This window comes from Ochlerotatus camptorhynchus, unplaced genomic scaffold (genome assembly GCF_037179485.1).
Source record: "Ochlerotatus camptorhynchus isolate MF236.1 unplaced genomic scaffold, CSIRO-AGI_Acam_v1.1 ptg000223l, whole genome shotgun sequence".
Classification (NCBI taxonomy): domain Eukaryota; kingdom Metazoa; phylum Arthropoda; class Insecta; order Diptera; family Culicidae; genus Ochlerotatus; species Ochlerotatus camptorhynchus.
In genome coordinates, this window is record NW_027040713.1 from 107,925 (window position 1) to 120,863 (window position 12,939).

The 12,939-nt window shown below is 37.0% G+C and overlaps 1 protein-coding gene across 1 annotated transcript in view; it reads right to left on the reverse strand.

Moving 5' to 3' along the window:
* Positions 1-12,939, reverse strand: part of LOC135703928 (probable ubiquitin carboxyl-terminal hydrolase FAF) — a gene marked incomplete at its 5' end in the record, with an annotated part of 221,182 nt that overhangs the window by 89,971 nt on the left and 118,272 nt on the right. The window contains 4 exons of the mRNA XM_065225294.1: positions 4,772-5,001; positions 5,077-5,336; positions 5,414-5,765; positions 5,828-5,937. Coding sequence (XP_065081366.1) covers positions 4,772-5,001; positions 5,077-5,336; positions 5,414-5,765; positions 5,828-5,937 — 952 coding nt within the window. The remainder of the gene's footprint in view (positions 1-4,771; positions 5,002-5,076; positions 5,337-5,413; positions 5,766-5,827; positions 5,938-12,939) is intronic.

Sequence of the window (12,939 nt, forward strand, 5' to 3'; positions counted from 1 at the left end):
ATTTGTAATCGGTAGTTCAACGTTCCATGCACCGATTTTTTAATCCATCACAAGAAATTCTTCAACTCATGTCGAACAATTTTTCGATAAGGTTTAACAGTTTTCGATTGGTTGAATTGGATTGCATAATAGACCTTTTGACTTATTAAATGATGAACGAAGTGCTCGAAAACTTGAAGGTTGTCATTTTATAAAGAGCTAAAAAATGGTTTGGAATTGATAAATACATAAATCCATAAAAAAAGAAAGTGAAAATTACTAATTTCATCATCTTTTCTGGGGAATGGTACATTCTGGAGAATGCTTTTCTAGGGAATGGTACATTCTGGGGAATGTTATAGAACCTCGCGTACGATTTCACCCGTAATATCGATTGGACAAAGTTCAAGACTGTGATCGATTCCACCGTTGGAGGAATATAACTTCCTCTCCAAACTGATATTGGACAACGCGCTTCAAGCTCAAACTCGGCCGGTTCCAGGAAGGTATTTTCGTAGGTAACCTCCTTCCCCTTAATGCACAGAGGTTTATCGTGAAAAGTCCGACGCGTTTAAGCTTTTCCGGAAACGTGGAACACCCGAGCATTACGAAGCGTACTCGTCTCTTGAACGCGAACTCAAGAGCCTCATAAAAGCCAAGAAACACGGATACTGGCGGCAATTTGTGGACGGATTATCGCGCGAAACGACAATAAATACGCTTTGGAACGCGGCTCGAAGGATGCGTCTTCAAACAACGAGAGCGAGGAGTACTCGGATCGTTGGATTCTCATGTTCGCGTGAAAAGTGTGTCCTGATTCCGTGCCAGCACAGATGATTCCTCGCGAAACGTCGAATTCAGTACACGAGATCAACCAACCTTTTACAATGCTGGAGTTCTCACTCGCGCTCCTTTCGTGTCGCAATTCGGCTCCGGGGGCTGATAGGATCAAGTTCAACTTGTTGAAGAACCTCCCAGACGTCGCTAAGAGGCGCATGTTGAACTTGTTTTGTCAGTTCCTGAAGCTCAATATTGTTCCAGATGATTGGAGGCGAGTGAGAGTTATAGCCATTAAAAAAACTGGTTAATCCGCGTCAGATCATAACTAGTATCGTCCCACCGCGATGTTATCGTGCATTCGAAAATTGTTGGAGAAAATGATACTTTTTCGCCTGGACAAATTAGCAGGCCAAATAATAAACCACATACTCTCAGATACTCAATTTGGTTTCCGTAGGGACAAGGGAACGAACGACTGTCTAGCGTTGCTTTCCACAGAAATTCAGTTGGCTTTTGCTAATAAAAAGAGCAAATATGGCTTCTGTGTTCTTGGATATTAAAGTGGCTTTTTATTCAGTTTCAGCTGAAGTTCTTTTAGACAAACTCCACGCTTGTGGCCTTTCTCTATTAATTAATAACTTTTTGTACAATTTGCTGTCAGAGAAACATATGAGCTTTTCTCATGGAAACTCGATTTAGTTACAAGGGCTCATGTTAAGCCCCCTTTTGTATAATTTCTACGTCAGAGAAATTGAAAATTGTCTAAGTGACAACTACACGTTGTGTAGTGTCTATGACAGGGCCCAAAGGGGTCGACCTGCAAGGACCATAACAGGATACCTTAGACAATTTGTCTACTTGGGCTATCCAGATAGGTATCGAATTCTCCACGGAGAAAACTGAGTTGGTCGTTTTTTCTAGGAAGCGTAGCCCAGCACAACCGAAGCTTCAAGTTTTGGGTAAGGCGATCACTCATTCCACGTCTTTCAAATATCTTGGGGTCTGGTTCGATTTCAAATGCACCTGGCGATCCCACATTGAGTATCTGAGACGAAAATGCCAACAAAAGATCATTTTTTTTCCGAACAATCACCGGAACGTGGTGGGGAGCTCATCCGCAAAATCTTCTAACGTTGTACCGGACAACGATTTTATCGGTTTTAGAGTACGGTAGTTTTTGCTTGCAGTTGGCGGCTAAAACACATATCATCAAACTGGAACGTATCCAGTATCGTTGTCTTCGTATCGCGTTAGCACTCGACTCACTTCTTGAGCTAAACCCTCAAACTAGTTTTATGTCAGAGTTGGTTGGAAATGCTAACATGAAGCTTTAGTGTGATGATTTATTAGCTAGAGAATGATCTTTAGAAGAGCCGTACTCTAACGGAACTATCCACCTACCCTCTTCTAAAGATCATTCTCTAGCTAATAAATCATCACACTAAAGCTTCATGTTAGCATTTCCAACCAACTCTGAAAATCGTTAACTTCGCGTATGAAGTAACATAAAAAACACTTTGAATGTAGTTTTATGTCATTGTACTACGTGTACATAACACAGGATGTCAGCCCTTCACAGCATAATCCTCATCGTATATGCTTCTCCGACTTCGGCAATTCAGTTAGTTTTGATTTATCAATGACGCAATAGATTCGCGGAATCCCAGAACATCATCGTTCCATGATTGTTCCGTCATTATAGACTTCTCTGACGTTTGTGAATTGCACAAGTAATTTACCCAAAGTACTGCATTTATACTTGTGCATTTCACAAACGTTAGAGAAGTCTATACACTGCAAAGTTTGGCCAAGTTGGTTCCGCAAGATCGTTCTTCACAGATGGATTACTAATAGAGGCGTCCGCTGGTTACTTATAACGAATTTCATAGGGCCTCTCGAATGCTTCAAGCTCCTTGTTCCGTATATGTTGCTGAGCTGGCAGCAATACATTATACACTAGAAACTATCGCCCAGTGCTGTGCATTATCATAACGGTTATTGTACCTTAACAGTCATCCTCATATCACCGTCACATATAAAAAATGACGGTCAACTAGCATATCACTTGGCAACACCTTTACCTCACTAGACCGTCTTCATCAAAGCCATCCCTGACAGTTAGATTGAATGACAAGGAGAGAGCTTGATACTTGGGCTTCGGTAATGTGGATACGATATGCGGTCAGCATCCTTATTATTCGAGTTCAAGCGTCACTGTATCCGGAAAAATAAATAGCTGCAAAATCTCTATCCATGAATAAGCATTCTTGACTGCAGGTAGTACGTGTTCATGCAGATATGAATTCTCACAATAATAATTTCTGGTAATACTTTTTCCTTGATACATCCCAACTATCGCCTTATCCGTGATTTTGGAAGAGGAATGACCGTCATAACCATATTTATGCTCGAAATGAGATGACGGACAATTCATATGTCTTTTTTATTTTTCCTCGGTGATATGATGGTACCACATGATAGATGTTAGTGATATTGCGAATGAGTGAGAAAAGCAAAAAACGATATCTCACGGTTGTTGTATCATACTGGTGAGAAGTTTTACGGAGAGAGGGTTCTCTGTTGTTTTGATTATTAACCGTAGGAATATCTTTTGTCAATCTAAAGGCTATCAGTACCGTGATGCAACTCAGCACTGCTATCGCCTCACTTGCACCAGATCACTATTTTATCTTTACGGATAGTCTCAGTTCTGCCGAGGCTATTCGCTCCATGAGGCCGGTAAAGCACTCCTCGTATTTTCTCATGAAAATACGAGAGCTTCTAAGTGTTTTATCTTTAAGATCTTTTGTCATCACCTTTGCATGGGTCCCATCTCATTGCTCGATTCCGGGCAATGAGAAGGCGGACTCACTTGCTAAGGTGGGCACTATGGAAGGCGATATTTACGAGTGTCAAGTCGCTCGCCAGCTGGCAAAATAAATGCAGTAAAGGGCTCGACCATCCGTAAGGTGTCGAAGAGTCCTTGGTTCAAGGGGTTGGAGGTGGGTCGAGACTTCATACGTCTGATGTCTTGCCTCATGTCCAATCACTATTCGTTAAACGCTCACTTGTTCCGTGTTGGGCTGGGGGATAGCAGTCTCTGTGAATGTGGACAAGGTTACCAGGACGCCGATCACATTATTTGGTCTTGTGCTGAGCATCGTGGAGTCAGATCTGAGCTGTACGATTCCCTTCGGGCTCGAGGTAGACAACCAAATGTTCCAGTTCGGGATATTTAGGCTAGACGCGCTTTGGAATTTATGAAACTCTTATATGCTTACCTTAAGAATATTAATCTTAGATTGTAAGTTTGATTAAGCTTGTCTTTAGTTTGTATTTTGTACGTGTGGGTTTTATTTTTTAATGTTTGTTTTCAAGATGAATAGAAATAAGTTCATGTTTTAGGATTAATTAAATATTTGTATCGTAAACCACATTTCAAACATCCTTCTCCCGTTTCCCCTCCAAAAAATTGTAACTCTCCACTAACCTCGAGACAACCGCGAGTATTCGATCCAGGTCCTTTAAATTTAAATATAAGACATTAATAATGTATAACGAAAATGATAACTCGGCTCTGTAACGTTTATTCGATTGAGCCTGTACAAATAAAGTATTTAATAATAAAAAACAAAGAATAGGTAAATATTATCATCAATTATTCAAAAATCACCTTCTTAAAAGGTGCCGAGTGCCACCCCAACATTTATAAAAATATTTAAAATTCAAAGAAATTGCTTCATTGTGTATTTAAGTCTTCAGTAAGCTCGTTTTCACCAAGATTTAATTTGCTGATTTATGAAGGCAATGTTATGAACTTACAATACGGTTACAAACTCATATAAATATTCAATATTTGGCATATATAGAACATGCAATTGTTATGGTGGAACTCTTGGCCCATCAGACCCTATAGATTAATGACTCTTACCTTTTCTGGAAGAGTTTCTACCACAAATGAATGCATCTTCATACCTTTTTTACGATTTAAATTCATTAAATTTATACTTACCAAGAATAGCGTTGTGTATCCTATGGTTCTGCCAAGAGTCTTCTATCAGCAGCAATTGTAACAGCAGTTCAGTATGGTGTTTCATATCATGCCAGTAAGCGTATCCACAATGCCACAGTAGTTCCGTAAGTAATGATCGAGAAAAATGAGGATTTTCCCAACTACAATACTGTAGCAATTTCACTCCTTCTTCACCTATATTTGTATCCTCAATTAATCGCTTGACGTAACTGAAAGGTAATTGTGTTGAATAAAATTTGACAGTATATAAATATTTTACCAAATATGGTTGTGTGATAATGTACCTTACTTTATTGAAGAGGTATTCGTTACACTCCGGAGAAATAGGCATCAACATGTCATAAGTTATATGCGGATCAATGTAAATATTTGGTTTCACTGGAACGGCACTGTTGGAGCTCTGGCACCTACTTGAAACGTCACAGGATCGAATCAAATGCGAAACTACATGATGTAATTTACTCAGATCTGGATTCTGATACTTTATTTGCGGTCCAGGACCTTCGTCTAATGATACTTTCATAAATATGGCAGGAACGTTTAGCTGTACACATAGCAAAAAAACAACACACATGAAAAACAATAAACACATACCAATATTAAATTACAAAAAATACATACCCTAATCAATTGTTGTTTTTCATGTATCCCGAGACCTGCGTATAAACTAAACAGATTGAAGTATTGTGGAAGATGTTTTCCGTAGTCAGCAACATCTCCTTTTAGCAGCGATAACACGGCAATGAGCACCTGTTCACACAAATTGCTTCCATCAAATCCTGAAAGCGGGTCGTCATTGGCGGCGCAGTGGCAGAAAAATACGACTAGTTTGCCAAACACCGAACGGATTTCCGGAGACGGTGCAGCTAGGATATATTCGCATAGTCTTGTTGGTGGATTCATTAGGACATTTGCAGCAAACCACTGCCTGACAATCACTGAATTCCGAATATGTTGACACAGGGTTTCATACCTATGTAGTAGAATAAATACGTTATACAAATATTTTAATTATTCAACGACCGAACAATTTACCAATCAATCGCTACACCTCGAATAGTTTTCTTTGTTCGATATCCTGAGTGGAACAAGAATTGTGATGCAAGTTGCATACTAAGCAAAGATAGCTCTTCTGCAGCAGGTGGCTAAAGCGGAAAAGTTGGTGATGTTTTAATTAAATTAATAGTATAGGAACAAGCATTTATGTTGCTACGAAACTTGAAAAAATAAACCAATTGTGCTATATTATGCTGTATTTTTGTTGTGTCAACTCTCCCTTACTTAATATTCTATAAATCAATATTTTCCTTAGCTTTGGTTTTGAAATTCCATTCAATATTACAAACATCCCGAGCAAAGTCCAGCATCAAAATGACAGCAAATTGAAATCAAGTTTAGATATCAACACCAAACTGAAATCATAATTTGATTTCAGTTTATACAATTGACAAATTTGATATAGGTATTAGGATTTTGTTTTTATTTTGCTGCACATTTGCATTTCAGAAATTTGTTGTTGTGGGATTGATTTCATTGTCTTAGCATAACATGAAATTGAATACTTGTTTTGTTATCAACGGGAAAAATGGATATCAAATTTTATTTTCAGCTTGCTCTCACTGATAGCAGAAATAGTTTTCAATGTGATGTCACAGGAAGATTTTTTTGCTCTCAATTTTGATATTTTAACCGTTAAAACGACCAAACCGACAGCAACCTGAGTAATCATTATCAGCGAAATCACAACATCAAATTTAGATTTCAATTTGATCTCAGATTTTGCTCCCGATTGCTCGCTTTCTAGCTAAATATTTCCCTAACTTGATGTGTTTTGACTAATTTTCCCATGCATTTTTACGTCCCTAAGTCGATTTAAAATTATGTTTTCCTATATTTTAGATAAAATTGGACCCGTAAAATTAATCATTGTGATTCAAAATTAATCTTAATTGTAATCTATTTCAAATATTTTCGTTTTCGTTTTCAAGCACAGAAGGGAGTAGGGACAGCAACCTGAGTAATCATTATCAGCGAAATCACAACATCAAATTTAGATTTCAATTTGATCTCAGACTTTGCTCGGGATTGCTCCCTTTCTAGCTAAATATTTCCCTAACTTGGAATGTTTTGACTAATTTTCCCATGCATTTTTACGTCCCTAAGTCGATTTAAAATTATGTTTTCCTATATTTTAGATAAAGTTGGACCCGTGATTCAAAATTAATCTTAATTGTGATCTATTTCAAATATTTTCGTTTTCGTTTTCAAGCACAGAAGGGAGTAGGGCCAAATTCAATAGTGTAAATGATGTCTTCAGCTAATTTGTCTCTCATAATATTATATACATCTTTTTCTGAATATAAATATTAATTCTGTATATGCGCCTTTTTGAAAGAAAAAAATACTATGCTGTTTCTCTTAGCTCAGTTGGAAAAGGGACAGCTGCAACCCTAATAAACAAATACCATAAACGAACTGTATCCCGGATGGGTAAAGTATCCCACAAATGGTTTGGATTATACCCCGAACACGTCGTTAAGCTCTCATTTATGATTACTTTTATTAGAGAAAGCATGACAACACTGACGGTGGGGTGGCTGGGTTCAATTTCCGGTTTGGTCTAGGATTTTTTCGGATTAGAAAAATTCAGGATTTTCATAGACATATCTAGTGTTACGGGATGTAAACTTTAGTCGCTATATTTATAGTCTGGCGGATAGAATTTCGATCTATCAAAAAGCGGAACCAATTTAATATATTATAGACCAACAATTGAAAGGGTACCCGAGCAAAGTCTGGGATCAAATGGAAACCTAAATTTGATGTTGTGATTTCGCTGATAATGATTACTCAGGTTGCTGTCGTTTTGGTCGTTTTAACGGTTAAAATATCAAAATTGAGAGCAAAACAATCATTGAAAACTATTTCTGCTATCAGTGAGAGCAAACTGAAAACTAAATTTGATATATTTTTTTCCTGTTGATAACAAAACAAGTATTCAATTTGATGTTATGCTAAGGCAATGAAAACAAACCCGCAACAACATATTTTTGAAAAGTAAATGTACAGCAAAATGAAAACAACATTTGGTATCGAATTTGTGAATTGCGAAGCTGAAATCAAATTATGATGTTGATTTCAAAACTTGATTTCAATTTGCTGTCATTTTGATGCTGGACTTTGCTCGGGGTGCTATCAAATTTTATAAACAAAACGTTGATTATTCTTTCCATAGGCGTAGACAAAGAGGGGGGGGCAAGAAAAATGGCCCCCCTCCTATCCTCAACAACACAAAGGCTTTCGGTGAAATGGCATTCGGCCAAATTTTACCATAGTAAAAAAAAATTCGCCTCTCCCCTGCTCGCAACCTGGCTACGGCCTTGATTCTTTCCAGGCCAATCGAACACAAATAGGGGAAACTTTCCCCAACCCAACAACCATAAACTGACTGTTTTCGAGTGGTCAAAGTTACATCCATGGAGACAGTAGACCGATATTGAATCCATGTCCGTGAACTTTCATGTGAAAATGGTAAGTTTTTTTTTACTGTTTATCGTGTTGAATAGTTACGAAAATGATGATCGTAAATCAATGCGTATGTTGACGGTGGTCTGTAGGTCAATTATTTATTGAGATATGATAAAAAATCATAATTGGTGGCTGCTTATTAGACCGGGTTAGGAAAAAATCCTCGTAATGTGTAGTGAGTATTGAGCATTTAGTGGCACAAAAGTGGTCTCTCTCTCTCTCTCTCTCTCTCTCTCTCTCTCTCTCTCTCTCTCTTTTTCTCTCTCTCTCTCTCTCTCTCTCTCTCTCTCTCTCTCTCTCTCTCTCTCTCTCTCTCTCTCTCTCTCTCTCTCTCTCTCTCTCTCTCTCTCTCTCTCTCTCTCTCTCTCTCTCTCTCTCTCTCTCTCTCTCTCTCTCTCTCTCTCTCTCTCTCTCTCTCTCTCTCTCTCTTCTCCCCTCCCTCTCTAAAATTGATTCAATCACACAGGAAACCGAAACACAACAGGTGGGAATTGAGGCACCGAGTAACGAGCACGAGGACAACAAGGCATCAAACCAGGAAAATGAAGTACCAAATGCGGAAATTCAGGACAACAAATCATATTGCAACACAATCCATTACGCGAATTCATCGGACGACTACTATATACACTGTGTAGAACGACCCATTTATTTTTACAGGAATTAAATAATTTTCAGGTAGTCTCGGATAAACACAGACATTTCGGAAAACCCATTTACCAGCTTTCAACGGACTATAATTTGTAGGAATGCATTTGACGCAGACATTATAACTGACGCACTGAAAAAATACCACGACAACAAACTAACAGCGATAATGGCCCCAGAGGAAATTTTTCCGTTTGTACAAGAAACATACAAAAATCATTTTAATTAAAATAGGACATTTTGTGTTAACTCAGCTACAAGTAGAAGATGACGGATTTCACGCCAACTCATCCAGTGGTTGGCAGCACCCTCTCAGAACCTTATGGAACTTTGTGGGTGTGGAGACTTAGCAATTTTAAGCAACTTTGCGTACTTATTTTTTTCAAAATTTATCTCGCCTAACATTTGATAAGGGTCAAAGTTTTTTGTCGATTTTTTTTTCAAATCGATATAGCTTAAAAATGACAAGCCCTACAAAAAAGTGATGTATGGCGAACTTTTAGCAAATAATCTGAAATTTTATAAAAATTTTTAAATAAAATAAAAAATCGGTTTCTACACTCTAAAAAAAAAAATTTAAAAATTAAAAGTCATTTTCCCAAAAATGGTACCCCTCAGATTTGCTTGATATTTTTTCTCATGAAAGGCAATATAATTACCTAACTTTTCTTCATACATCGCAAAGTGGGCGCTTTTAAGGAAAAAAAGCTGTTCGAACAACAACTTTTTCATGTTAATTTTTTTTTAGCGTGTTTCACTCAAAGTCGAATAGTAATACGCGCACAACCTTATTAAAATTCGATTAAACTTTATGGGTATACTTTTCGATAATCTGGGCGAAATCTAGCCTAACATTTGAAAAGGGTACAGAGAAGTTACCTGCAAATCGTCCAATAAGAGTTCAGAACAAAACGTTCTAATGAGGAACAGCCATCTCAGCATGGTTTGCACTTTCCTGTGATGGATTGTATTATAATATATGCATACACTCTATCCAACTTCTATAAAACCACCCTCAAATTGTTCCAAATCAACAGGTAAACTAAGTAAAAATCACTTAGTATGTTTTATTCATGAAAAGATTTCAATTCATGTATTTGTGATTAATTTAATTAGAAAAATAATCATTCATTTATTTTTATGCATTAGGTGTGTCCATTAGTAAGCAATATGCATATATGTTTATACCTCATCTCTCAAGTGAATACATATAATAGCGCAGGTAACTTAACGATTATTTAAGGCATGCCTAAAATAATCGTTAAGTTACCTGCTATATAGCAGCTATATAACAACGCAGGTAGTCACATGAGAGATATAAGGTATACACTTAAAGCACCGCAGTCTGTTTCTACCGACATAATCTAATATTTAAGTTTGGTGATATCACAACAATGCTCATAGTTGCTGTAGTGCATAGTTGTTGAAAGTGTAGTGCTGCATAGTTGTTGAAACGAAAAAGTGTTTATATATACAACAATGGAAAAATCTGCTGAATTGATTATTAAAAGGGTGCAATGTAGTGCCAACATAAACAATCCCAATTGCAGCCGCAATAATTTACGTAATTTATCATCAAGTCTCATAGAGAAAATACATTCATGGGGCTTTGATCATCAATTGGATGTAACAATGCGTATTTGTGAATCGTGTCGTGGAATTTTAGTGCACAATAGGACACCTCTCCCGAAAAAGAGGCGATCGGATGGAAAAGAATCAAGCCATGCTCGGAAGTTTGAAGAGCCGCAACCATCAACAAGTCATCAGCAATCAGAACATCAGGAATTTGATGATACACTAGGTAAATAATAATAACTTTAACTGTTTCAACTGTGTGGTTTAAGGATTGTACATCGAAGATACAACTTCATTTTCAACATTTTTTAGAGCACGAGCTGGATGAACCGCTTATCGTACAAATTTGATCGATTGGTAGGCCAACCTCGGTGAACAATCTATCAAATTTTCACGACTGTACGATATGCGGTTTATGCAGCTCGTGCTCCACAAACATGGGGAAAATTCAGATGCGGCTTCGATGTACCGTAAACGGGGATGTCTTTGATAATGGAGGTAACTTTCATGTCAGATGGAGCAGCGGCTCATTACAAAAATAAAAAGAATTTTGCCAGTTTGTGCAACTTCAAGTCCAAGTATGGATTGGAAGCAGAATGGCACTTCTTCGCAACGTCTCATGGGAAAGGCCCATGTGACGCAATTGGAGGAACTCTCAAACGAATGGCAAAGAGAGCAAGTCTTGCTCGAGATTATGGAAACACAATCACAACTCCACAAGAACTGTATGACTGGGCAGTTAAACAAACAGATACAAGCATAACAAAATTGAACTTCTGCTTCATATCAAATGATCAATACACAAAGATGTCCGATGAACTCAAGGAGCTGTTCAGTCATGTAAAAACTATACCTGGTACACAAAAATTTCATTGTTTTGTACCTATTTCTCAAAACATAATTTCTACTAAGCGATTTTCACATTCAAAGGAAACTCCGAAAAATTTCACTCTGTTTCCGATAGACTAATAATCAATGAAAAACTCAAATTATGTATGGAGAATTATAGGAAAATAAATTATGCACTAAACAAAAACACTAGAGTTTTCATTTATTAAAACACCATTCGAAATGCAGGAAAATCCTCTGTATTAGGCCCTTTCAAATGTTAGGCTAGATTTTTGTTTTAAGCACGCCCAGATTATCAAAAGGTCAACATCTTTATGCTCATTAAGTTTCAACGGATTTTAATAAGGTTGTGCGCGTATTACTATTCGACTTTGAGTGAAACACGCTAAAAAAAAATTAACATGAAAAAGTTGTTGTTCGAACAACTTTTTTTCCTTAAAAGCGCCCACTTTGCGATGTATGAAGAAAAGTTAGGTAATTATATTGATTTTCATGAGAAAAAATATCAAGCAAATCTGAGGGGTACCATTTTTGGGAAAATGACTTTTAATTTTTAAATATATTTTTTTAGAGTGTAGAAAACCAATTTTTTAATTTATTTAAATTTTTTTATAAAATTTCAGATTATTTGCTAAAAGTTCGCCATACATCACTATTTTGTAGGGCTTGTCATTTTTAAGCTATATCGATTTGAAAAAAAAATCGACAAAAAACTTTGACCCTTATCAAATGTTAGGCGAGATAAATTTTGAAAAAAATAAGCACTCAAAGTTGCTTAAAATTGCTAAGTCTCCACACCCACAAAGTTTCATAAGGTTCTGAGAGGGTGCTGCCAACTCCGAAGACGAGTTGGCGTGAAATCCGTCAGATGTAGCAAATGAGGAAAGACAAGATGTTCTAGTAAACAAATAACACAATAGAGCGCATCGTGGGGTTACTGAAGTAGAAAGCCAGTTAAAGCGAAGCTACTTCTTCTCTAAGATGGCAGCAAAAATTAGAATGGTTATCCAAACGTGTAACTTTGACTTTAAATGATCTTTATTTCTTGTGTTTGTGTGGTTTACATGTATGAATTTTTCAAGTGTCACAGATGTGTCTTCTCAACTTTAGTACATTTGAGATTTTAATTATTATTTACAGTTTCTAGTCCTATCAGGCCTATTTTAAAGTATGACCACCTTGGTGGGATTGGTTTGATTTGAATTGGAAAAAGGAGTCTACTTATAACTACTATTTACAACTACAACTAACCTACAACTACTATATACACCTAGCCTACTATATACAAATTGCTTATCAAAGCATGTTCTGATAAATTACATTTTTGTGCAAAATTAGTCTTAATTTTGTTATTTTTGGAATCTATTTTGGCAATGCCTGCCTCTTCATGTAAATTTGTTATTCTAGTGTCGAAAAGACGATCAAGAACCATCCTCAGCACTCTATTCTGAGCGACCTGAATTTTATTCCTGTGAGTCTGTGCACATGTAGACGGCCAGTTTGTTCACCCTTGAGAGGGGGGATCTTCGGCAAATCAGCGGATACAG